Source organism: Myodes glareolus, chromosome 3, assembly GCF_982192425.1.
Source record: "Myodes glareolus chromosome 3, mMyoGla1.1, whole genome shotgun sequence".
Lineage (NCBI taxonomy): Eukaryota > Metazoa > Chordata > Mammalia > Rodentia > Cricetidae > Myodes > Myodes glareolus.
Genome location: NC_142028.1, coordinates 96,267,941 through 96,295,582, shown reverse-complemented (window position 1 = coordinate 96,295,582; position 27,642 = coordinate 96,267,941). Strand labels below are relative to the sequence as shown.

Genomic DNA, 27,642 nt, shown 5'->3' with positions numbered 1-27,642 from the left:
TGAAAGAGAGGTAACACCCTATGATAGAACATTGATGAATATAAATGGGTTTAAGTTGCAAGAGCTAGTTAGGAATAAGCCTCAGCTATAGGTTGAGCTATTATAATTAATAAGAAGTCTCCATGTCATTTTTGGGAGGACAAAAAAAGACTCATTACATATGCGGCTTAACATCCAGCCATGTATATTCACATAAGACCTGAGAAAGTTTAATACAATGTTCAGAACACAGAGTTGAAAGTGGCTTCCTGGCACAACTTCCTGGTGACCATGATCTCTCAGGTAGCCTGGGTATACAGAGGCACAGCTCTCTCAGAGGCTCTGCTGTGCAGCAGAACACTTGAATAGCAGGCTTCTGGTTAAAAAAACATTTACCACATTTCAGATTCAGCATCTTCCCAGAGTTGGGATGGTTAGGAGCAGCTGGGATGGTTAGGAGCAGCAACTGGGATTCTCAAACTTAGATGCAATTCCTGCCACTGCCTGTGAACCTTAAGGCAGCAGAGCCAGCTGCCAGTGTACCATGCTCTAATGTGCTAACCAGAGCTATGAAGGTATAGGCTAGTAGTTTAAAATTTGACTCATAAAAAAACTGGATTTGATTTATATAGTCAGAGGAGGCTGCAGACATTCAAATATGCAGATCCAGACAGAGAAAACTCTCTAAACAGATACAATATGTTTAAATAGGTTTAGGTGCTGAACAAAAACAAAAACAAACAATAAAAGAAAGCAAAATAAGTATAGACAGTCATAAAAAATAGTTTAAAAACAGAAGTAAAGTCTTTAAACAAAGAGTAAAATTATACACACACACACACACACACAAGCCATGTAAAGATGGGAAATATATAGGGTATCTAGATCCTGTATGGTACTTTGTTGACTTTGAATTTTAAATGTTAATGTACCAAAAAAACAATAGCTGCTAAGAGATATTGGGTTATGGAAACTGCTCAATTAAACCAACCTATGTATTTTAAGAATGTCTTAACTTCAAAATGGAAGTCAGAAAATATGTTGCATTGGAGAAGGGGTTGTGCCTTTATTTATACAAGAAGCAAAAAGTTATGATCCTCTTCAAATTAATAAAGACGAGAATTGATCTGGAGAAATCAGAAAATATGACTGTGTAAAGCACAACATCCACTCTACGCTCTATGCTACTACGCCTGTAGTGCCCATGCATTACAGGTTGGTATGTGAGCCGGGAACTAAACCTGGAGACTTAAAAACACACACAGAGAAACAGACAGAGAGAGAAATAAACATGGGTCATTCTTGATATGAGAATGCCAAGTTTATTGTGCTCCAGGGAAGCTTATATAAGGATCCTTAGCTACTCCCAACTCTTGGAATCTTTCAGCTGCAGGCCTCATCAGAACCCACACCCCTGCCATCAGGGTCTCGTGCTCAGAGCAGCTTCAGGCACAGGTAAACAAGTTGTTTTGCTCAGTTCACTCCAGCAGGCAAAGGGTCTGAGGCAGGCAAAGAAAGTCAAGGGGCCAGGGGTCTGCAGCTCCCAACAGCTCCTCCTCTTCTATATAATTAGACCAGGCCTGTCTTGGGTTGCAGAAGCATATATTCACATCTTAACCATCATAAAGAACAGTTGTCTCAGCACACAAGGCCTCTGTCTTAGGTTGACTGTGAGAGGCTCCTGTCTTACCGTTTCTGGCTCACTGGTCTTTCCATAGCCTGTGCCTCTCTTTAATCTTCTCTCCTTTACTATCATTGTACATCATTCACATCGGGGCAAAAATTGCCTCTTCATCAGATCTCTCCCAATTTCAGTCCACAACTCTACCAGGCCTTTTTTTTGGGGCCACCAACCAGCTACACAAATGATAATAATACTACCAAATCAATACACAGTGATAATAATTATTCTTATTAGTTTTGAATGTTCAGCCTAGCTTAGGCTTGTTTCTGGCTAGCTCTTTTAACTCAAATTAACCTGTTTCTCTTTATCTGCTTTTTACCTCAGAGCTTCTGTATCTGTATATATAAAATGTACATAATTTCACTGCTTCTCTATGTCTGTCTGGTGGCTGCGTGGCTTCTGACTCTGTGCATGTCCCCTTTCTCTTCTCTCTTCTCTCAAGCCTAGATTTCTCCTCCTTATTCTCTCTGCCTGCCAGCCTTGCCTATCCCTCTTCTGCCTAGCTACTGGCTGTTCCAATTTTTATTAAAACAATCAGCTGCCTCAGGCAGAAAAAGTGAAACAAATGTAACACACCATTACATAATTATGATATAGGTGGGTCTTCTATCTATCTGTTGCTTTCATTTTTTAATTAATAAAGAAAATGGCTTGGCCTGGCCTGATAGGTCAGAACATAGGTCGGCAGGGAAGACAGAACAGAATTGTGGGAGAAAGAAAGCAGAGGCAAGCAGATGCCATGCTTCTCCTGCCCAAGAAGGACATGGGTTAGAATCCTCGCGGTAAGCCACATGCTCGTGGTGACATCCAGATTATTAGATATGGGTTAGTCAAGATGTGAGAGTTAGCCAATAAGAGACTAGAGATAATGGGCCAGGCAGTGTTTAAAAGAATACAGTTTCCGTGTAATTATTTCGGGTGTAAACTAGCCAGGAGCCAGGCGGTGGGAAGGCGGCCTGCTGCTCCTACTGCAACATAATTAAACACCTTTCTTTACATTGTTAAACAAATGCAGCATAAACAATAGTAATAGACCTTTACACAATTAAGTTATATTCTGCAACACACAGCAGATTCTGTCAGAAGCTCTTGACCTTGGGTATATCGGTGACATCTTTTCGTTGTCATTGTGTGAAACTCTACCTGCTTGATTCATGTGTCTTTACCACTGCTGTCAACGCTACTGAAATCACATCTGTCATTATTCAGCCGTGTTCCTTCTGCACAGTAGTACTGAGCATGCAATGTGTACTCATTCAATTAGGATGTACACAAAGAAGGAAGGCCTAGCAGGAGATCTCCTCATAGTTGAAGGCGTTTGAGCAGAACTTCTTGTGTCTTTCCTTTTCTGCCTCCTTTATAAGTGTGTTTTGGGGGGCAGGGAGGTCTGAATGTATCAGGGAAGTGTGGATGAGGAGTTGTACAGATCTTGTACGGCTACAACATCTTTGAGATTCTGTGGTGCAGTCATCATTCCTCATTATACCCAGCAAAGTCTGCCCTCCTGGATAACTTCCCTATACCCCTTTTCCTTTGCTAGAAGAGCATCTCCCAGGAAACAGCCTGCCTCAGCTCGGTTGGCCTCCTGACTTGTATTCAGCACAAAGAATGACTGTGTTGGAATTTCTGGGAACCACTGCCTGGGACTGCAGGGGAAGCTCCTGTGGTTTCTTTAAGAAACCTTAAGAGGTTAAAGTTTTCTCTGAACGCAAGCCTACACAGCCCTTAGAAACACATACAGAGTAGCATGTTCCCAGCGGACATTTTTGGTGGGCCTATGGTCTCTCTCTCTCTCTCTCTCTCTCTCTCTCTCTCTCTCTCTCTCTCTTTCTCTCTCTCTCTTTTAGATTTATTTATTAAGCATACAATGTACTGCTGGCAAGGAAGGCACCAGGTCTCATTATAGATGGTTGTGAGCCACTGTGTGGTTGCTGGGAATTGAACTCGGGACCTCTAGGAGAGCAGCCAGTGCTCTTTCTCGCTGAGCCATCTCTCCAGCTTCCGCTATGGGCTCTTAAAAGCTTCAAAAACCACCACTCAGCCTGTCCCCCATATGGAGCAAGTTTGATATAGAGCCACTTTGAATTTTGCATGATCTGTACCTGAAACCCTCTGTTCCTAACCAAAGGGTTCAAAATGGAGAGCAAGGTATACAGTGTTTATTACCCCCGAGGTCACATGCTTCCCCCAGAAGACCACTGCCCAAATGAGCATAGAATTGCAAGTAGCTTGGTGCAAATCTATCTTCTTGTTCTTGCTCTCTCCATGGGTTTCATAATATTATAGCATGTTATGGATTATTACAAAGGCTTACACACTCGGGCCTTCAAGTATGCAATCACGTGCTTGCACACATATAAACCGCAGTACAATCGGAAAACTGTTTAGCAGATAGCCAGCAATGAGTAAGGAAGAACATTCAGCTAGTCAAGTGTTCTTTCTGTTGCAGTTCTTTGCTTTTCCTTCCTTTTGTCCTTTCTCTCTTTTTTATTTTTCTTCTTTTTTCTTTCCTTTCCTTTCTTTTATTCCTTGTTCATACATTTTGTTACTGCATGCCACATACAGGATAGGATGTCTGTTTCCATGGGGAGGATATGCTTGGAGGCAGATGGAGCAGGAGGATTTCTCAAGGAGTCTGAAACTGATTCTCTGAGGGCCTTGTACAATGTGTACCGGAGCATGAGGTTCAGTATACTATTATCCACTCTCTTCAATCCCAGGAAAGAATGAGGTACCCGGACCCCAAAGGGCTCTGTCAGTTTCTATGCAGACACCTTTCACTTACTTCCCTAGTCCTGCATGAATGGCTCGATGCTACAAGACAAGATTCCAGTGTAAGATGATACAGGAGAGGAAAGAGAGATTCACTCCCAGCTAGGCACATCAGGAAAGATCCCGGGGCTATGGGAAGGTAGATTTTTTTTCTTCTTCTGAAATCTGTCTCCTTTCTGCACAAATGAACTATCTACAGTTTATGCACAGACATCACAGTCTGTGCAGGGTTGGGAGAGCTTACCTACAAAATTTCACTCTGTTTCGAAGCACCAGATAGAGAGAAGGCCCTGTCAATCTTCCTCCTATGACATCTGTTCTACTACTCGGCCAGCATACTGCCCACAGGGCAGGAAGTTCTGAACAATTGACACAGTTACTGAAAGCTATTGTTTTGCTGAGCCACAGTCTGTGTCTCTGTGGTTTCCACCTACTGCTTCTGTCTTCTGCAGTTGGAGCATCATCAGGATGATGAGCTCCATGGTCCCAGAAGTCTCATGATGGGCAAAGACACCTTGTACATGCATGGTCCAAGAAGGATTCTCTTCACCCAACTAGATACCTCTTTCTTCCTTCTGTCATGAAAAGGCATAAGTGGGATAAGGCAGAGGGGTTACTGGTTCTAGAAATAGACCAATGAATCCAGCTTAACAGACAGTTGAATGGCTCACAGCTTGCAAATATTTGGGTAATGCATCTCACCTCATGGAGCATTGCTTTCCTTATTTGCCCAATAAAGATAACTGCAGAGGTAAATTATATTAATATGTGTAGAAATACAATCAGCATGCCTGAAAGATTGCAAACATATAGAAGATAATGTAAATTTGAGATGGAAATCCTGAGAGACAAATTGCTTTCTTCTCTAGGAACGAGCAGGGAGCCCATTTGGATGGATCTCAGGTTGAACAAATTCTTAGGAGTGTGAGACATTTACAGAAGAACGAAATGTTTCAAAGGTATTCAAAATCTCCACCTAGATCAGAGATGCCTAAACTTCAGCAATGCGCCAGAATGCCTGGCGATCTTGCTAAGGAGAGTCCTTGGCCTGGAGTGCAAGAGGTTGGGATGGGGGCTTGAGACTGTGCCTGCCAGGTCCCTGGAGGGAGGTGACACTACTTCCAGCAATACACTCCTGAAACGAAAGCAGTGGCTCTGTAACAGCGATTTCCACAGGTACCTCGCATCTGCCCTTGTGCCTTGTGCTAGCACACTCAGTTATTCTGACAGCTTCTCAGGGTAGCCATGTAATTGGGTCCTGTTTGTTTCTTTATTTGAGGCAGGGTCTTACTCTATAGCCTAGGATGGGTTTGAACTCAATCCCCCAACTCTGCTTCTCAAGGGCTGGGATAAAGGCTCAGCACTACTTCAGAGACAAAGACAAAGACATCTACCCTAGAAGCTCATGAAATTTCCTTTTGATAGTAACAGAGTTAGAGAGGGAATCCAGCTCCCATGACCCAAGGTGTGCACGCTCCATTACCAAGTACTTATAAACCGAGGCAAGGAGTGGGCACATCTTACCGATGATGTAGCTGAATTCATTTCCAAATCCAGAGCCACCTGACCCCAAAGTCCAAGCACTTCACTCCATCCAGTATGAATAATGTGTTGAAGGGCATATTCATTCTCTCTGGAAGCCAGGGACCTGCCTGATTTCCATTCTGTCCCTTCCCATTCCCTTGGGTCTTCTAGGTAATTGCCTGCTCTCTACACTCACTTGATGGAACAGAGCTGGCTTTTGGGAGAATAAAATGACCACAGCAGGCAATGACGGTACAGCAGCCCATTTCTTGTTTCTTCATTTCTCCTTAGCTAGTGTTTTCTCTTCAGAGCTTGCAAAAATAAAAATGGGGCCTCTGCAAATGGGGAACAGGCTGGTCAGCTGCACGGGCCTTGGCATGCAGTGTTCATTAGGGCAGGGCGGGCCTCGGGAGAGCACCTGGGCTGTGAAAAGTAAACTTATCTCAGTTCCTTAGTCCCTGCCTCCCTTCTAGAATGGAGCCCCAGTGCAGCTGCCAGGCACTAATGCGACCAATTATTTCTGTCCTCAGTTACTAGGTAATAAATCCAGTCTTGGCACCAAGTCGCAGATTTGGCGTGGGAGAAAGCTTGGTTTTGGGATCAACTGCAGCTCCTCGCTGTAGGGTTGTGGTTAGGAATCTCAAACATGAAATAAGAGTGTTGCTATAGGGACCTCATCATGGCCCTGTCAACCACCAGCTGTGTGTGACAGCCACATTCTTACTCTACTCTTCAGTAGAAAACAGACAGAGAATCCTCTGCCTCCACCATTCTGCCTTGGTTATTTGAACACCTGGAACATCTGCACCCTTCAGTTAAACTCAAGCATCAGCTCTTAAAGGGCCTTCCCCACATCCCATCTGAAATTCCTCTTTTGTTCTCTGAAATATCATCCTATTTCTGTCTTCCTTGGCCTAAAATGAAATTTGTCATTTATCTTAGTATTCTGTGTGTGTGTGTGTGTGTGTGTGTGTGTGTGTGTGTGTGTGTAAAACTGTCATGTGTTGTAGGTAACATCTGAGCAGCCTTCTGCACAAGCACCTGACAGCCTGCTCTGCAAACTGCACTCCCCTGAGTTTGTGAGGCTTGGCGCCATAATTCGCATCTTCAACTGTTTGGGCAACAATTCGGGTTTTAAAACTCAAAAACTAAAACAAAGCGCAGCAGTAAACTGAGTGTTGTGCATAGCTGAAATGCTTCGTATTTATTAGTCTAGCTTTGTTATTTTCAGTGATGCTCGTTGCATGCTGTAAATTTGGTTTTTCTTTCAGAAAAGGCAAACAAACTGGGAAAGGACAATCACTGCTTCAAACTCAGTAGAAAGGGTAAGGAACACAAACTAAACAGTTAGAAGATAAGATGGTAAATTGACTGATAAAACAGCACACAGGATCGCCACCTGGTAAAGCACACAGCAAAAATATACCCTAGGTATTGGCAGGGGTGAGAGACAGGGAGGCGTGCCAATGGGTGACAGACAGGTGTTAGCTCAGCATAGTGGAAATGAACATGAATGTGTATGTCATCACAGAGCGTCAGGAGTCAGCTCCCAAACACCTCCATTGGCTACCATTTTGTCCTAACTGGTGGATGGCTTGTCTTTGTCCTTCCAGACCTAATCCATATGTCTGTCTGTTCTCTGGATCCTAGTTTCTGAGTTCTTGGTACCAAGGGCTGTGTTGCTAAGGACAGTACTCAGTTACTATTTAATGAGTGAGTTCTCAGGGTTTAAGGCACAGTACAATAAAGGGAACAGGTGACAGGTGACCGAGAGAGACAACTGCAAAATCGAAGACAAGAATGATGAGGCTCGGGAGAAACGAAGGGAGGGTACCCTTGGATTGGTGTTTCACAATGCATTGGCCCAGGAGTTTATACAAAGCAGCATTCAAATGCAGAAAAATGTTTACTAGCTTCACGACCCTAACAAATAGAATTAGAACCTGATAGATTGCTAATTCCCAGAAAAGGGATGTCAGAGCTATTATTTTCTAAGTTCCTCAGATTTTGTAATTCATAGGTTGAGTTGTCTACCTTGGTCTAGTATCTTTACTAATAAATGGGGTGGGAGAATGCTTTGGTCAAGAAGGTGGTCAAAAAAAATGCAGGATTTGGAAACAAATAGATTCAGCTTGGGGAGAGATCTTGGCCTCGGTGAGAGTTTAGACAACCCCGTTTTTCTGAGCTTCAGGTATCCTTTTCATAAAGCAGATTAAGACTTCAAGCTTTACTAAGGCAATTAAATTGTGTTTCTGTTGTCTTAGGTAGGACTGCCTGAAAAACCCCAAGTTTAAAATAACAGCAACAGCTTCCTCCCAGAATGCAGTGGGCTGCCTGGATCAACTGGGCAACACTTACTAAGTCCCTTATCTTCTCGCTACCCTGCAAGCTGGCCTGGGATCATCTGAAGTCTTAACTGAGCTTGGCATCCAAGATGGTTCCTACAGTTGATATTGTCTAGGGTTCACTGGGACTGTCAGTGTAGATCACCTGCACATGGACTTCCCATGTGGCATGAACATCCTGCAGCCCAATGTTAGAGACCAAGACGAAATAGCCCAAGGGTCAGCAGTGAGAATTACTCAAAGGACCTTCTTGAAAACCCAATCTCCAGATATTCAAGTTCTCCTATAAAATGGTATAGCATTTTTTAGTAACATACAGATCCCCTCCTGTAAACTTAAAATCACTGTAGATTACTTATATTTCCTAAAATAATAAATTCTACGCAAATAGTTGTAAAGTATTATTAAACAAGAATAACAAGATAAACTTGTGCATCCTCGGCATGTATACAATTTTTTAAAAAATGAATACACGACTCTGGATATGGAACATGCAGAAACAGGGCCTACTGTCTCCATAGGAACCCAGAGCTAACTGCAAAGTTTCTAGGCTCTTGCCCTGGTGGTCCTAGATCATCACTGCTGCCGCATTCCATGGATCAAGTAAATCACAGAAACTACCCCAGCTTCCAAGGAAAGATTTATGGATTTTCCCTTGTGATATATGGACCAGTAACACTGAACTGGCAAAGGACTTGGGGCCAGATATTGTTGGAGACCATCAACTCTAAAACACATGACGTCATAGATTTGTTCCTTCCGTTTTCACATTAATTCACTAACTTTAAAAGATTTGTTTAACACACAGTTTTTAAAAACTGAGGGACATGGCATTGGAAAGACACTAAAGAGAGTCCGCTCTTATTCTGTAGCTGATAACAGCAAAGGTGTGAAGTATTGAATCCTTTACCTCCATCAGCTGCGTCCTAGGGTCTCAGTGTAGTAGGTTCTACTGTGTGCTCAGAAAGCGTGGGTTCTCTGCATTGCTTTGCTTTCATAGGCCACATCCATTTCTGCAAGAGAACAATAGAGTAAGGCAGTCGGACATTCCCAGGTATGGAATGATAGCCTGCCACAGTTCCAGCTCTTCTGCCTTATGATTTAAGGACATTTGTTTAACTTCTCTGGCCTTCAAGTCTCTCATTTTAAAGAAGTGTTAATAAAAAAAAAAGATTTCTCAGGACATTGTGAGTGTAGTTGTCATTAAAGCCAAGTAGCAGACACAAGTTTGCAAATTAATATCTGGAACTGACTTTTGTTTCTTATTAAGATTCACACTAGCCCTGTGTCATGGGGATTGGAGTCTCTTCGCAGGCTGTTAAGCGGAGCCTCAGAAAGGTTAAGTAGTTTTCCTAGTATCAAACATTAGAGAATTTGTTTCTACCAGGCAAGCATATTTCCACCCCGGATCCCACGACCCTTCCTTCCTACACACATCCTTTGAGGTCTGCTTTGAAAAGCAGAGCAGAGGATCTGTGTAATAGCAAGTTGACTGTGGAGAGTACTTTTTTTCCATTAGTGGGAGGGAAATCAAATTTGGTCTGTCCAATGACCTATTAGTTTGTTAAGTTTTCAAAGTTGGTGTGTTTCATTGATCTCAGTAGCATTTGAGAAAACAAGGGTATTGCAATCATGAAGACGACAAAAATCAAGGCTTATCTTTGGCAAAATCAACATGGCTCCATTTCACACTGTACTAAGAGTATTCCCATCGCAGTTTTCACAAATAGGAAAGTGCACAAAGAAATATTACAGAGATCCCAGAAAACAGTGAACCTTATATTTTATAGGCTAATGTCATCATGACCTTTTGTAAAGCCAACTGTGAATCTTTACACACACCACACACACACACACACACACACACACACACACACACACACACACACAGTGATCTCCCTACAATGACATGATCAACAGTGGATAATCAGAACAAGAATAAGGCAAAAACCATGTGGGAAAAGAAGAAAACCAGCTCTCTCCAGTTAATAGACTTTGGCAAGACCTCAAAGGAGACTCCTCTCTTCTGTCCACCAGGCAGAAGAAGTTGCACCACATCCCCCATCCACTAGCTCATTCCTTTTAGTTTTTATGCCTGTTCTCCTTCAGATGCTCAGTGGTAGCCAGTCTTTGTAAGAGAACAACTCTCGTTGTCATGTGGTACTTTGTTTTTTTAGAAAGATTATTTGATAAATGTGCTAAGATCCCAAGAGGGAATTTTATTGTTGATTGTTTTTTGTTTGTTTGTTTGTTTTAGTTGCTCTCTTCTCAAACTTTCCCACCCTACAACCAAGAAGATGCATGTGGGAGTCTTCCATCATGTTAAGGACAGGATGTGTAGTCCATACTCCCGTATCCATCTGTCTTTCCATCTGCCCTCCAGGCTCGTGTGTGAAAACTTGGTCCTAGCTGCTGGCGGTGTTTGGAAAAGTTGTAAAACTTTTGGGCATGGGGTCCCATGGCTCAGAAGAGGGTCACCAGGGTGGGTCTTGGGGGTAGTGTTCACTTTTGGTTTCAGCTCTGAGCTTTGCTTCATTCTTTGGCAACATGTTAAGCAGTCTCGCACTTCAGCTCTTGCCTTAAGGACGGAGCTGCTCCAGCCACCATGACTTCTCTGCCATGATGAACTATGCAACGGAATAAAGGAAAGCATTCTTTAAGTTGCTTCTGCCAGGTCTTTTGTCACAGTTATGAGTAAAGTAATAAATAACTCCCCCTTTCCTTTATGTGGAGTCAGTATTTCCAGAGCATTCCTTTTCTAAAAGGGAAAGTGATAGCTGGATGGATAGATAGATAGATGCATATATACATACACACACATATACATATATACATACATACATACATAATAGGAGCTTCATGAGAAAAACTCTCTAACTGAAGGGAAGCCCAGATTCTTCACAGTGTGTTATCAGGCTGTCGTGGGGTCAACCCCCTGTAAATAGTTTCCTTGACTAATTGCTTCACCGTCTTCGGCCCAAGAAATGAGGCTGCTCCCCAGAAGAAGGTATTCCTGAGCTGCCTCCAGGCAGCACACTGTGAAGTATCACAGACAGGGGCAGCACAACCCTTCAGTGCAGGGGCTTCCCTAATTCTTACTGCCTTGTCACTGCCCTTGAAAGATGTAAACCAGGTCCAAAGATAACAGCATCTCACTGTGTAGCCAGGACACTCAACTTACTCTTCTGTTTTAATGTCTGGGTTTCACTGAGACAACCTTCTGATACCTCAGAACACTAGCCTTGTTAGGAAGAGACCTTGGGCAAGTCACTACTCGCTCTGAGCCTAACTGTTTTAGCACAATGTTTAGACTAGTGTCACTAGAATGCAGTGCTGTGGAAGACAATAACCTCTAGACTAAACAGACCTGGTTTCAAACTTCTGCTCTGAGTCTGAAAACCTTAACGTCATCTAAGACTCAGTCCCTCTTCTTTGAAGCAGGATTATTAAAAGCAACTACCTAAAATTAAGTGCAATAAGTTCTATAAAGGATTTAACGGCGTGCTTGGTTTATAGTATCGTGTGCCATTCATGAGTGTTCACCTGCATGTGGAGTTCAGAGGACAGGTGCCCTCTTTTTTGTTTTTAAAGAGAGGGTGTCTAATTGTCTGGAACTTGCCAAGTAGGCTTAGGTTGACTGGCCAGGGAGCCCACTTGTCTTTCTGTCCCCAGCACTGGGATTACAGCATTGACTAGACAGATGAAGGAATCATCTCACCAGCCTTCTAAGTATTTAATAATAGAAAAATGGCTGCAGTGTGGAGACTATCATTATCGTTATTATTGTTATGTTAAAACAACTTGGATTTCAAAAAGGCAAAGTCCTACCCTCGTGTTCTTTGTGTAAGTTAAGATTAGTCTCAGCAGGGTGTGTTTGGAATCATGTCTCTCACACAGTACAGAGAAAGAGAGAGAGAGAGAGAGAGAGAGAGAGAGAGAGAGAGAGAGAGAGAGAGATTTAGAGCTTGCAGCGGTGGCTCTCTTGCCCTTGTGTTTTTCTTGCCAGTCTGCTTGCCCTGCCTGGCCCAGGTCTAAGTTACAGCTGCTGCATGCTGGTCTTATGCCGGTCAGGCAGCCAGGAGGGAGAGGAAACCAGAATAAACATGTTTTGCAAGAGCAGAGCTAGTCCAAGTGAAGGCAATTCTAAATAAGGACAATGCAGTCTTTCAGAGCCAGCGCCTTGGCCTGTAGGCAGCTTCCTCCATGGGCGGGCTTGCCATGTTTTCCACAGACAGACTGATAAGCTGCAAGTGCCTGAACTAGGCTGGCGAGAAGCTCATGAGAGGCCTTTGCCCAGGGTAACATCAGAGGCCAGCGGGTGGTGGCCCGAGGGCAGTGGATCCAGCCAGGACTTCAGTCCCAGCAACAGGGCTCAAGGGCATCAGACAGTCTGCCCATCTGAAAGAAGGAAAGGGGAATAACACGTTGTTGGGTGGGCTCCCCTGGGAACTGACAGGAATGTGGAAAGTTCACCAACAATGACAGTATTGGCAGAGCTCCCCTAAAGACACGGCTTTAGTTTCAACTCCTTCATCACTGGCTGGGTGACCTCCCAGCCGGTCAGCTTCTCTGAATCTCAGTTTCCTACTTTGTGTGTTTCCTACTGGTCCTGGATTCTAATGAGCCCAGGCTGCAGATACCAGTGAGCTAGTTTTCTGTGGCTACCATAAGCAGTGACCACAGCTTGGCTGTTTAATACAAAAGGCTTCCTTCAGCTCACAGCTTTAGAGCTTCCTACTTAGGCCTCGGAAGAGTTTCCCCAGAGGTTACAGAGAACAGGAGAACCCACGCATTGCCTGTTGCATCCCTTATAGCCACCAGCATTCCTGGGCTGTGGTACATCTCTTCAACCTCTACCTCACGGCCTCCTCTTCTGGATGTGAGCCAATCTCCCTGTGCCTTCCTCTCAGCACACCTGTGAAGAAATCCGGACTATCTCCCCTTTGAGAGTATTGTGTCTCCAAAGTCCTTGCTTTGGATAGTTAGCATTTACAGACTCCAGAGGTTAGGACCTAGTATCTTGACATTCCTCTCTTCAGCCTACTATAAACATCTCTTTGTTACAAATATGGAGAGTTTCAGAAGAATCTCATCAGTTAAAAATACCCTGCGATTTAAGTGGAGAACTGGGGACTGTTGAGGCATGCCACAAATAACATTGGAGTCCTTCATGTTATCCTGTTTCATGTGGGAGCCCCCATCTTAATATCTCTACCAAAAGGGAACTGGCAGAAGCACTCAGCCTTATGAGTGGAGGAATGGACACCTGGAAGTATTGGAATTTCATTCTGAGGGTAGCACAGTGGCTGTGTGTTTATACCAAGTAAATCTCTAAGACCCTGAACAAGTTACTCAGCCTGTCTGGCAGGTTCCAGTGTCCTCACAGATAAAGTGAAAATAATTATATAATCTACTACCTAAGAAGTTCAAAGGAATAAATGATCTCTGTAAAGGAAGTTGCACAGTTCTCAGCAAGTGACAAAGATTGGTGATTGTTAACATTAAATGGTTTTCAAGGGTTTAACTGCCTCAAGAATCAGGCTAATTTAAGCGTAGGAGGGACGGAGAGCAGAAGCTACTGAGGGTTTTGTGAGTCCAAGTCAGTGAGTGTCATGGCTCTAAGCCATAGCTGATGACCTTGATGATAGAGTTGGGGCAATCCTGGCAACTGACATAATAATATGTTCATCAGAGTCACCAAAATCTAGATACCAAAGCCCAAGGGGTCAGAGGGCCTTGGAATTGGCAGAAGTTAGACAAGAAGGAAGAGCAAGAATGAAAACGGCTGCTCTAGCTATAGGCCCTTTCTTTTGAAGGACTTGCTTCTAAGGATTGAACATTGTACTGACAAAATAGATTTGTGCACAATGACGTTAAGATGGACCATGAAGAGACTGAAGAGATGGCTCAGTGGCTGAGAGGCCTTCATGCCCTTCCAGAGAACCTGAGAGATCTGTTCTTAGCACCTTCTCAGGCAGCGCACAACTGCCTGTAACTCTAGATCCACAGGTCTAATATCATGTTCTGGCCTCTATAGACACCTAGCACACACATACGTGAGTGCATCCTCATACACGTGCCTGCGCAAACACACACACACACACACACACACACACACACACACACACAATTTGAAAATGTGCAGTTTTTGAAATGCTAAGAGGTCAGCCAGGAAGAAAAAGGAGCAATTGTGACTTGAGAACAAAGGAAGGCAAGGAGGTTAGGCAGGGGCTCCAAGGAAACTGGGTCTGTATATCAGTGGGTCCCATGTTTCCTGTAACCTGGAGCCCACTCACAACAAACTTTGAGGAATCTTTATAAGAGACCTCAAGAGATTATCTGGTTTAGACCGTCGTCTTCAGTGACCTGCCGTTCCCAGGTCATAGAAAAGATTGTAGAGACCCAAAGAAAACACAGGAAATGGTGGCAGAAAGAAATTGGCAGCATTTAAATCCTTCTGTTCTTCTTCCCCTCTGGTTGTAGACAAGCTATATAAGAAACATAAATAAAATAGTAATTATATTAGTTAAAAGCATGATCCTAGAGTGATAGAGATCCCATCAGTTAAGCAAATAAAAATATATTTTATGTCATAAAATAGTCTAGAGACACTGATATATATATATATATATATATACACATATATATGTGTAATTCTCATAACATTATTCATTGTAACCCAAAGTGGGATTTAGCCCAAATACCTACTCAACAGAGTAGCAGACAATGAAATGCCTTATATCCATAGCATGGACTAACACTTAGCCATGATACAAAGGGGATTAATATAAAGAATGTGCTAAGTAGAATGTGCTAAGTAAAAGAAACTCTGGACAAATGGTCATATACTCACCATTTAATTTATTATACATGTCCATAATAGAGAAATATATCAGAACAGAAAGCAGCCTCGAGCTCGCCGGTAACCAGAGAGCGGGGAATGAAGAGTGTCTTTAGGGGTGATTAAAAGTCTTGGAAACACAGGCAGTATTTATGACAGACATCATCAGTATCACTGGGTTACATATTTTAAATGTCTAATGCTTAATTTTTTAAAAAAATGGAACTTAAGAAATGTAGAGATGGGAAGTTCAGAACCTGCAGGAAGCTTTCTGGAAATTCAAGGCATCTGCTTTTCTTTCGTCTTATGATTCCAACGTCTACAACTTTTAGCTTCTACTTCACTTTCTGAAGTGCTTCTCAGACTCCAATGACAGCGACTGCATTTCGGCCACCAGAAAGGAAAACAGAAAGGAAGAATGAGGGAAAGACCCTAAGGACGTGGTGTCTTGGCTAAGATTAGATGATGTACAGAAATAAGTCACGGTGAGAATGGCGAGGCCGAGCTTTGCAGAGGCCTCAGAGGGCACAAGTCTCAGGTCTGAGAGTTGAGGGCAGAGGGGAATGCGGAAAAACTGGAGGAGGTGGGCCCCAGAGAGTGAGCATGCAGGCATGTTGGCCTTCCCTGCCTGCCGCTGAAATGTAGACTCTCTGTTCTTTCTTCCCCCTCTTCACATTCCTAACCCTTGAGGACATAAATTCAACGAAATTATCAAACAAGAGTAGCATCTAGAGCTGGCCTCTGTGTACCTAAGAGCGTGCATTTTATCTTCTAGCTGAGGGCTGGTGAAGTTATTTACCTCTTATGGGCTGCTGCCGAGGATGCCATGACTGCAGGGCTGCCTCCCAGCCCAGGGCTGCATGTTTTACTGCTGCCTGTCCAGGGGTCCTGCCCATTTTCTCCTCTTCTAATGACTTCATTTTCTGTGTCAGTGGAAGCCAAGGTAAATGGTGCAGACTTATGGCCAGGGCCAGCTGCTCTGCTGTGGGCTGGCTATTTGTCTCCCTGGGCCCTAAAAGAGTTGGTGGTGTTGGGTACATGAGCGAGGAGACTAATGGCATGGGTCACCCATGCCCACCCCTTCTCTGTTTTGGCTTTGACAGGATCTGGGTTTTATGTGCCAAGGAGTACAGCTGGGGCAAGCCTCCCTTGGCTAAGCCTCCTGTGCCTGAAGAGAAAAAGCAAGGACCTGCAGAGTTCAGCGGGGGCTCTGGGCAAGTTGTTGTGCCTTGAAGATGCCATGGTTGTGGTTATGGCGGAGAAAGTAGAGCTGGAGACTTTAGTCTGAACAGCTGATATGGGTTTCTTAAGAGCATATAATGAAGTCTTTTATACTTGGAGCAGGTCAATGATAAGAGGTGAGATTACTAAATGTCTTCTGGAAGTAATCCCTAGGTTGTAGAGCTCTGACCAGGAAACCTAAAGACAGGGTATCAGAGATTAACATGTAAAAATCAAAAGGATGATAGTTTTAGCATTGCCTGATGTAGGAGAGTATTCTGAATCTGAGAATCATTGCTGCTGACAAAGTCTACCCATGCACTCAGCCCTAAATGATGCACTACATGCTTTATGGCATTGCCCAAATACTACAGGATTTTTTTTTTTTTACATTTCACAGGTAAGAAACAGAGACTCTGAGAGGTCTTGCCCAAAGCCACCAGACATTAAGAACAGTCAATACAAAGATCTCTTTGTGCATAGACTCAGTGCACATGCTCTTAGTTAACATACATTTCATAGCCAATACTCTTTCCTTGTGGACTTCAGTGACTGGCTTCCCCTGTTTGGTCAGACACGGAATCATTGTTCATAGCATGGGAAGAAAGGTGAACAAAATTACCAAAGTCCTTCTTGCTAAACCATGTAAACCAATTGCTGCCAGTCAGAAGGTTGGCAAGTGATGAAAGTTCAGAGAGGTAGGGCCTTCCATCATGTAGTGCCATACATGACTCCGGATACAGAGTGGATTATCTCCATTCATCCCCAAAATGCTAATCTCCTTCCTTCAAACGTGGAAGCCAAACTTTATAGAGTACATAGACCCAATGGGAGGTATCTCCAAGAGACCTTGGAACAGAGGAGAGAGGTTAGCCCTCCCCTGCCCCCAGGAACTATACCTTTGGCAGGGGGATTCCTCCACTTACCACTTTAGCTACTATCAAGTTAGCCCAATGCTGAGGCCTAGAATTCTGAGCATTCTGCTCTTTCCAGGTGCTGTCCCCAGTACCCACTACCTCAACATCTTATATAGGTTTCCCTTGATTCCTTTCGTAACAGCCCATAACTCTGCTTGAGCCACCCCTCTGTTTCCTAGTAGGATCCAGGGCATGCTAGTTATTATAGCTTTGGATCTTTACTATACATTATTTCAAACTATGTTTTGAACTGCAGAAGTAAAAATTCTTGTTGTAAAACCCATTTTAGAGTCATGGAACCCTGCCTGCTCAGAGTCTGACCTGTGAAATATTCCTTTACATTATGTGAATATATGTTGCTGTGATTGGCTTAATAAAGAAACTGACTGGCCAATGGCTGGATAGGATAAGGTTAGGTGGGAGAACCAAACTAAGGACACTGGGAAGAAGAGCAAAGTCAGACACAGAGGGATCAAGAAATGATAATTAAAAAATGTACCACCACGTAGAAGAGGATAAATAAGAAATATGGGCTAATTTAAAATGTAAGAGCTAGTTAGTAATAGGCCTGAGCTATTGGCCCAGCATTTACAATTAATAATAAGTCTTTGTGTGACTATTTGGGAAAAGGTTGACAGGGGAAACTGATTGGCAGTCTAGACAAAAAACTCCACCTGCACTGACCCCAAAGTATTCCTTTCCCCTGTGTAGGTGGTGACTGCTCATTCGTTTCTCAGCTGCTCAGGCCTGAACACAGAAGGCATATTAATTACAACACTGTTTTGGGCCAATAGCTTAGGCATATTCCTAGCTAACTCTTATATCTTAAATTAAACCATTTCTATTAATCTATGTAGAACTCCAATGTTGTGGCTTACAGACTAAATTCCCAGGCATCTGCCTCCTTTGGCAGCTACATGGCATCCCCCTGACTCTGTCTACTTTCTCTCTGCATCTCTGTTAGAATTTCCTGACTGGCTTTATTAAGCCATTGGCTGAAACAGCTTCTTTAATAACCAATGGTAATAAAACATATTCATAGCATATAAAGGGGAATCCCACATCACCTGCCTTTCTTCATTCTCCCAGGAAACCAGAGGAGGATGCTTGTCATAAAGCCCAGTGTCTAGTCCAACAGCCCTAACTCCAGCTGCAAATGAGGGGGTAGGAGGCAATTAGAAAAATTTCCAATCTCTCTTTTGTTGGCCTGATTTATGCCTGTGTCTTCATTGACTATTTGTCATAATATCTTCCAAAGCATAAAGTCTCATAAATCTTCCATGGAAATGATTACTTGACTATCAGTCCATGTTCTACATACACGCAGAAATGTCATTAAGACAACAAACAATCCCACTGACCCCGGAAAAGGTCTTTTCTGTCAAGCTCAAGTTATCTCAAATCAATATTTGAACAAGGACAAAAGCACATGTTTTCAAAACCAAATTAGTAGAGTATAATACCAGGCCTAAAGGTGTGGTTTCAGCAGGCACATTCAGGCTCACCTTGGAGACTGTGCAGTTGGGCCAGCAATGTCTGCCTCTTTTACAACCTTATAGGGTCATCATCATGTGTGTAAATGTCACCCAAGGTGATACTGAGATTCGTGAGAAATGGGAAATTTTACAAGGCTAGACATAATACTTGAGATTAAATAAAGGAAGCGAGGTGTGTTTCTTCACACATGTCTTAAATATTGCTTTAGGATCTGTACCAAGATCTAGGCATCCAAAGGAAGCAGAACTGTGAGACTAGGCTCTGGGGGGACTCACAGCACATTGTGACAGGCAACAGGCAACCCCCACAGTTGTAAGATGCCCCAGGTAAGATCAGTGCCTCTGGTGTCTCCCTGCAGAAACAGGTTACCAAGGTCAACTCCTCTGTGAAGGCTTCCAAAGTCACACACACACTAAAATGCACTACAACTAACTCACCTGTTTGGCCTTGCCATGTGCCAAGCATTAGAAAGGAAGGAGTAGATGAGAGAACAGAAAATCCTGCCTCATTCAGGAAGAAAGACAGATGTGGTCACGTTGACTCCACTTCTGAGAGTGAGCCACCTGATTGGTGAAGTGGTGAACGGTCAAGCATGACCTCCTATGGGTGGGGACTCTCTTTTCAGAATCTGTCTACTTACAGTCATTCCACCACAGTGACCCTCCACTATCGAGGTGGCCATGAAAATAGGCTCTGTGGTCCAAGTGTTTTACACAACCCTTTCCCAGGTGTTGACCAAGGTTTCTGTCCCACCTGATCCTGCAGTCATTTAGTCCCAAGAAACACTCAGAGGTCTGCATTAATTATAAACTGATTGGCCCTTTAGCTCAGGCTTCTTATTAACTCTTATAACTCATATTAGGCCATAATTCTTATCTGTGTTAGCCACATGGCTTGGTATCTTTTTTGGCGAGGCAGTCACATCTTGCTTGCTCTGTATCTGGCTTCCTCTGTGTCTGGGTGATGACTGCAGACTGAAACCTCCCTCTTCCAATAATTCTCATTGCCCCACTTCCTGCCTGGTCACCCTGCCTATACTTCCTGCCTGGCTACTGGCCAATCAGCATTTATTTAAAATACAAATGACAGGGTACAGGCGATAGTCCTACAGCACCCAGGTTCTTATTCTTGTTCTTGGTATGCTGACCAATTGTGGATTTCTGTATTAGCTGCCACCTTCTTTAAAAAGAAGCCTCTCTGATGCGGGGTGAAAGATTCACTGTCCATTTAGCAGAACAATAGCAGTAGCTTCTTCTCCAGGGTTTATGACCTAGTTAGTGATCCAGATCAACTCAAATAATATTCATGCTCCAGATGCTTAAAATGACCCATCTTATTTAGGAACTTGTAACACAATTAGGTACCACATAGCAATGTCTCACTCTATGGTGGTCTATGTAGGCCATAAAACATAAGAGAGATGAAAAATCTTCTCAACTGGTAACATCTCTATCTTGATGCTACAGTACCATTTGTTATTCATAAGGCTTTGCTCATGCTGTTTTAAGCAAACTGAATGACAATGACAACAAAGTGTTAATACTCACACTTTCCATGGTGGGGAAGTGATGTGGGAGGTCCTTCTGTATATGTGTTGTTTGTATTGATTAATGGATAAAGAATTTGCATTGGCCTGTAATAAGGCAGAGTAGAGTTAGGCAGAGAAAACTAAACTGAATGCTGGGAGAAAGAAGGCAGAGACAAGGAGAAGCCATGTAACTCCGCCAGAGACAGACACTGGATGGAACCTTGCCAGTAAGCCACAGCCATGTGGTAAAATGCAGATTAAGAGAAATGGGTTAAATTAAGATGTAAGAGCTAGCCAATAAGAATCTAAAGTTGATAGTCCAAGCAGTGATTTAATTAATACAGTTTCTGTGTGGTTATTTCAGGAGTCTGGGTGACTGGGGAACAAACAAGCAGTCTCCTAAAATAGGGAAGCCTTCCAAAACCTAGGCAAAGGAACATAGTAAGTAAGGAAATACTGGACCAAAATAAGACCGAAAACCAGTTGGACAAACTCCAAACTCTACATCTCCACGTTTGATGCCAAAACGCTCTCCATATCTCCAACTCCATTCAGTTTTGTTGACTGCAACAGTCTTCTTTCTCCTGGGATGATTACATTTCCTGTTAGCACCTCTCCTCTGCAAGCATTCCACAACTCTGGCATCTCTGACATCTCATGTTCTCCAAGACAATCCAGGCTTCAATTTCACAGCTTCATGCAATGGTCTCTCTACTAGGTCTCCATTCAGAAACTCCCCTCATATGTATCTGACCTCAGCAGCTTTATTCCATAATTCCTTTCTTCTATCCTTAACTCTAAAGTCAGAACCCACGAGGCTGAAACTGCCAAGTTCTGCTGCTTCCTGGGGAGGAAGCATATCCCCGATTCAATTACATCTTAAGCAGCATTCCTTCCTTTACTGCCTCTGCTTGGCTGTTCTGCAACTTGCTCTATAGACTAGGCTGCCCTCAAACTTAGAGATCTGCCAGCCTCTGCCTTTCCAGAGCTAGGATTTAAGATGTGCCCCACCACACCCAACTCTAAGCTTTTCTTTAGTTTCTTTCTACAAGTTGGAAACTTAGCAGGGTAGGATCTTGCCTTGAGGTCACCACTCCCTTTGTTTCATTTCTTTTTTTTTCAAAGTGGTAAATGACAATTTTATTTTTTATGCATAAAAGTTGATGAAAAACCATTACTAGCTCTATTAAAACTCAACATTTCAATTGAAAAGCATGGAAAGCATACTTATTAAATAGCATTTTCTAAAATACAGCTTTAGAACATCTAACATGCTTGCTTAATTTCAGTACAATGGATTCAAGACCAAGTGTACATGTTACATGCATCAAGACTAGATTACAAATTATCATCGTCATCATCATCATCCCGTTTTCTTTTCAGTGCATTTGCTGACTCACTGGCTGTATTCTGAGATACCATATTAGTGGTAATCAGAATGTTTTTGGACCCAGTTAGCGATGGATTAATCAGAACATTCTGAACTGTTGATGTTGCAGGAATGGAAGCTTTCACAGCAGGGGACTGGGAAGCAGGCATCTGCACTGTGAACCTTTGTCCTGTGAGGGACATTGGGGTGCCCACTTTAGTTGAGACAGACATGGTTTGTGGAGTTGGTGTGCCTAGTGTGGGAGTACTTGGTCTGCTAGAAACTGAGCCAACACTTAATCGCGGAACTGTGATTCTTCCTGCAGGAGTAGGTGCCTTTTTTTGCAAAGACTTAAGCCTATAGTTTGGGGCAGTTAAACAATATCTATCAGGTGGCAATCTAGGACCTGAGTATGGCTTGATCAATGGCAAAGGGGTTTTATTTCTTTGTCTTGCAATATCTAATAAAAAATCCCTCAGGGGAGGAGAAGTGAAAGCCTGGTCGGCCCGGCACTGGATTGCCAATCGCACATCGTCTCCATCAACAGTAGCTTTCTTGGCTGGAATAGATTTTAGCATCACCTAGAATTGTGATCACATATCGGAAGGCAAACTCCAACATCTGATTTATAACTCTTGGTTCATATTCTGTAATCCCCATATCCTTCAGTATTTGGGCCATCATCTGTGCATCTTTCGGCATGCTCTTTGGAGACGCCATCTTGCCAGACTCCATGATATCCGGTGATCAGACTTCTTGAGCTAAATCACCCACATTAACGTACTACAGTCCTGATCTTGAAGCATGTTCTTTGCCTAGTGTAGTTTTTCCAACCCCGGGTGTACCGGTGAGCAGGATGTTCGGAAGCTTCATAATCCTCCTTCCCAGGCCGCCAGCGCCTCAGCTCACGCGCCCCCCTTTGTTTCATTTCTTAACCCATTTATTCCTTGAACATAGAATTTAGCTCCATTCTACTTCCCGGTGTTCTTCTTTGCCTCAAAATTTACTTTTTTGTAATTTATCTTTCTCAGTTTGTTCTTTTTCATTATAAATCTTCATTACAGTTACCCCTAATATCCATGCAACAGAGTCTTTATTGGACTGGTTTGAGATTTCCTCTGCCAACAGAATTAATCCAAAACTCTTCACTGTATCATGGAAGGAAGAGTAACTGAGTAAGAACTGGATGAAGAGGAAGAAAACCCCCAAGATGTATTTACCAATTGGAATCAGAAGTAGGCTGAGAAGTAGGACAGTAGATGTGGTACACCACCTTTGAGTGATCAAACCTAGAAGAAATGTCACTCTGATGATGATGTGTGTGTCCACAAACTCTTCAGACACTTTGTTGATAGTAACAGCCAATCTTTGCTCAGTCCTGAGGATGCTGTAATTTTTTTAATGTGTGCTCCCTGGGCCTGTGTCACTCACAACCTAAGGGTGGACAAATACACAATTACAATGCCAAATCTTTATGGTGCCAAGCTGAGTACCTTAACTATGCTTGAACTTTCAGGAAGACGTCTCATAGAATATGTGAGACTGGAGTTAGAATTATCCAGACAGTGGAGGAATAAAAAGAGAAAACAACACTAAGAAAGACCAGCTTCTGCAATAACTCCATGACATGTGACACTTGGGGCCGTTTCATGTCTTTAAACACATGAGTGGTAAGGAAAGAGGGGCAGATGGAACTCGTGGGTCATGAGTGACCTTGCTTGCCAGGCTAAGTACTGACACTTTATTCCTAACACTACTGAATCTATTTAAAGGCTATTCTACAGAACTGTGATCTTGCATCACTGGCATGAAACTACTGGAATACTTTCCATGATTCCGAGTTCCTAGTCCGAGGCTCTGGTATCTGGCCTAAAGTTCATGAAACCATTGACTTCTTGCTTTGCTTTGGGATCAGGGACTGATTCCTCTGGCTCAGAGGATGGGTTCATTTTATGATGCTGGGTGGATCCTTTATAGGTGATTCCTTCCAGAAATGAGCTATACACCCATGATGTCAGAGGGTGGGGCGTTGGGAATGGAGTAGGGTGTAACAGCTGCTATCAGTCTCTTCCCTCCTAAGAAAATGCAAAGCTCTTGCTCTGCCCAGTGGCTGGACAAGGCATGCTTTGACTTCTGGAGAAATTCAGCCTTTCAGAAAGATGACAATTGTCCCCAGAGACTGAGGCTTGTGAAAAGACCTCAGACAGTCTACGTGAACTGATTTAGACAAGCTGAGAAAATTTGAACAAGTTCATTGGTCATCCTTGGATCTTAATTCCCTTTGATATAAGAGAGGTGATGATGAATTTCTCACAGGTTATTAGAATATCAGAGGGAAAATTGTAAATCTCTAATTCTATATATTAGTTTTGTCTCCAAAGAATTTTTCTTGTGGACTCTCATTCTCTTATTAGGGATCTACAGCCATCCCATTTCAACTTTTCTATCCTAATATCATAATTTAAAAGTATTACATAAAGCCATGAATATCATTAACAACAAAAAATTGGTTCATTTTGTCATTTTGTATCATCAAGTATACCAAGTTGAGCACAGTGGATTTATTCATTTGGAATGCAAAGAGCTTCTTCCACCTCATGCTGTACCTTTGACCAAGTCTATTTTCAATAAAATTCTGGAGCAAGCAAATAAATGAGTGGGTTTCCATGGGTCAGACTTATGAGAACAGGATCCTGACCACCAAAGAGAGTACCTTCTGGTATGTATACTACAGAAATTCTGGGAGTTCCCATGTCAGTTTGTAACTGAGCTAGGGGAAAAAATCTTCCACAGGAAAAGAGTTAAAAAGTTCATGCTTCAAGAAATATTCCAGGAATGTTTGAGAGAAATATGGCATGCCCCAGGGGACCCCCAGGGAGAAGAGAGGAACAGCTGCAGCCTCCACATGTTGAGTCCAGTGCAAAGTCCAGTCCAGAGAGCAGTTTCTGCCTGCCGCCGCAAATCTGAAGGTCTGCAGCGAGGTGAGAGACATAGACTTCTCTTAGTACCAAGAACCCGTCTGGGGTGATAGAATGACTTTAAATGGCTTTAAACTAAAATTATCTATGTCTCAACTTTCATCTTCACTCCAAATTTAAATCTTGATAGGTGTCCCTCTTCTCACAGCCTTCCCACTGTCTTGCTCCTCTGCTCCTCACCATTTGGAAGATCATTAGACCCATGGATGCTGGAAGAATGAGCTCTTCACTCCGAAAGAGAGTGTCTGTGGAGTAGCACAGCATCCACTCACAGTTGCTGCAGTTGCTTTTCAGAATCACAGGTTTTAGATACCAAGTTCAACACAACTGGAATGAGCTCATATAAGATTCCAAATTTCTTTTTATGCCATAAGAAGATGAAGATGGGAAGGATAGATTAGTTGCTGATGCTGCAGTTAGTCCCTCAGATAGTCATCCTTTCCAGCTCCTTACCAACTCTATAAATTCCTCACCTTCTAGCTATGCATAGCAGGCTAGTCTTGACCTTCCTTCATGAGGAAGTATGGATATAAAATCTGTTTAATGTTAATACTAGACGACAGGGGGTACCAAAAGATGACATGGTGAATGCCCTGGAGGTCAAACCTTCTCCTTCGAGTCCTGGTTGTATAGAAGATACCCTATCTCTAGTTAATTATTTGTCTAAGGTACTGATTTCCATCCTTCTCTGCTTCCCTTTGAACTCAGACTCCCAAGGTGGCCAGAGGACAGTGACAGCTGAACACTTTCAGGAGACTTAGAATGCATCTGGTGAAGATTCTGCTGAAGATTCCCTACTTTGGAGGATCTGGTCCCAAACCTGCTGAGTCCAAAATAGTGAAGACAAGAGGCACAAATTCCCCAAGTGGATATTAGAAGTTACAGCAAATAAGAACATCCTCGGCTCCTTTGTTCCCAAACCAATAAATCCTACATATTGGGACATAACACTAAATAATGATCATTGGTTCAGCATGTTTATGGTATTCTGGGAGATGATGAATGTTTTCACAAAGTCACAACTCATACCCGGTGCTTCAGATGATTCCTCCAATGGCCATTTCATTACTCTGGCACATGGCAGAGCTGAGTCATACAGTTCGTGATAGGACCAGTTAATCCAGCCACGCACCCTCAACTTGTCCCCTTTACTAGGAAATGAGTTTCTTGACATAATATTATACCATTAATAATGTCTATTGATGATTCATTTGAAAATCCTTGAATAGTAGTTTTAGAGAAAGGTTTACAAGCTCAAAAGGCAAACCTATACCCAAATGTTGATTCTGAACAAGGAGAATTATGGACCCTTCAAAAACATTCCCAAACTGTTCATTTCCTCAGGAATACTGTTTTATCACAAGTTTAGATTTGGTCTGATGTTCTCTCTTTGAATTTTTTTCCAGACTCAATAGCTAGACCAGATCTTATGAATGAGGCCTCATGGTACTGGACCAGACAGACAAATTAAAGGGAAAATGTAGCTTGTCACCCCTGCCTCCTTAAGGTATTTAATGACTGTAAGTTTCTGCATTCTACATCTTCCTGGGGTGGAATATTTTTTTTAATTTGCTGCTGTGGCCAGTAAAGTATTTATTTAAGTGGCTTTTGTTTCACTTTTCCTACTTTGATCATTAGTTACAAGCCAAGGACCGAATGCAGGGTCAGCTACCATCTGCATATATTTTAATTATACAATCAGGAACCAAAGTTTCTGTGCCGGATGGGACCCAGTCGACACTCTGAGCTGGACGTAGGCCAGTGATTCCATTCACTTAATGGTCCTGTACACTCCTTCTTAGCAGGGAGACTTGACAGTACTTCTCAGTCCCAGATGAAGCTGTCAACCCAGAACCTGGGGTCAGCAGTCCCTGAACCATGAACATAGCCCTTGTCCCTGTGTATGCTCACCCACTCATGTGAAAGGTTGTATGCTCTCTGTGGGAAGGTTCTGGGGGAAAACATCGTTAAAAGTGCTTCTTTGGTATTTCAGGGTGCTTTAGTATTTACCCAGTAGATGCTGAATCCACATATTAACTTAGGTCCAGGAAGTAGAGAATCTCTTGATCATACAGCGTAGATTCTTTGGGGTACAGATTGAATGACACCAGCCATGCGATAATACATATTGTCCCTAGAAATTCTGTCTTCTAGTAATTTACATCACTTTCTGAGGGGTGGGCCATCCTGACCTTGCTTCTAGTAGCTAAGCTCCACCAAATGATTCTATTATTTTTTGTGGTCTCTCCCCACTGATGCCAGGGAACAAGGTCTGTGATGCTGTCGTCTACCATTAGCTGAAACACATGTAAGGGTCTAAAGGTTTTCAGTGATACGTTTCAGTCCACATCTTGGCCGGGTTTGATAAGCGGTGTGTCCTCTGATTGTGGGCTTACCTCTGAGCTCATTCAGATATGCTTGCTTCTTTTTCATCCCCCTTTCTCCCGCTTGCTAATGAACTTCTTGTTGGTCCTTCGACCAGCATGGGCAAACCCTGTTATGAAGCTTTTGGGAGCCCTTTATAGGATGTCAGCGTCCTCTCCTAGGGTCTCTCCTAAGATGTTCAGATAGACTATATCATTGAGAATGCTTTGTGTCCTGTTTTCCTTTATCTGTCACTGTTTAAATCCCGACCAAAACATACCCTCCCAGCACTGCTGGTTTGTGTTGCTAGATCCCTTTGCTATTTCAGAATGTAATCTCTCCTTCCTCCTCTTCATTTATCTTTTTCATTAACTTAATTTACTTAGGCTTTAAGTTCCTTCATCCACGCATTCATTTTTGAGTCAGGGGTTCACTATATAGCTCAGAACTAAGTGTGGGTTCAAACTCATAATCCTTCTGCTTCAGCTTCTCAGGTGCATCGCCCTATCTGGCAACCTAGTACCAGCACCTCCTTGGTTCTGTTACGACCTCACCTGATCACTGGCCTGTGGATCATGAAGAGAAGTGAGGGAGTATCCATGGTGGGTGGCATAGAGCAGGAG

At 43.0% G+C, this 27,642-nt stretch overlaps 1 protein-coding gene across 1 annotated transcript; it reads right to left on the bottom strand.

The window, feature by feature from the left end:
* Window positions 1–21,646: 21,646 nt before the first annotated feature.
* Window positions 21,647–22,586, bottom strand: LOC125412600 (transcription initiation factor TFIID subunit 9-like). The gene is given in 2 exon segments (XM_048453453.3): window positions 21,647–22,238; window positions 22,240–22,586. Coding segments are annotated over 2 exon segments (765 nt in total). The 5' UTR covers window positions 22,413–22,586.
* Window positions 22,587–27,642: the final 5,056 nt, after the last annotated feature.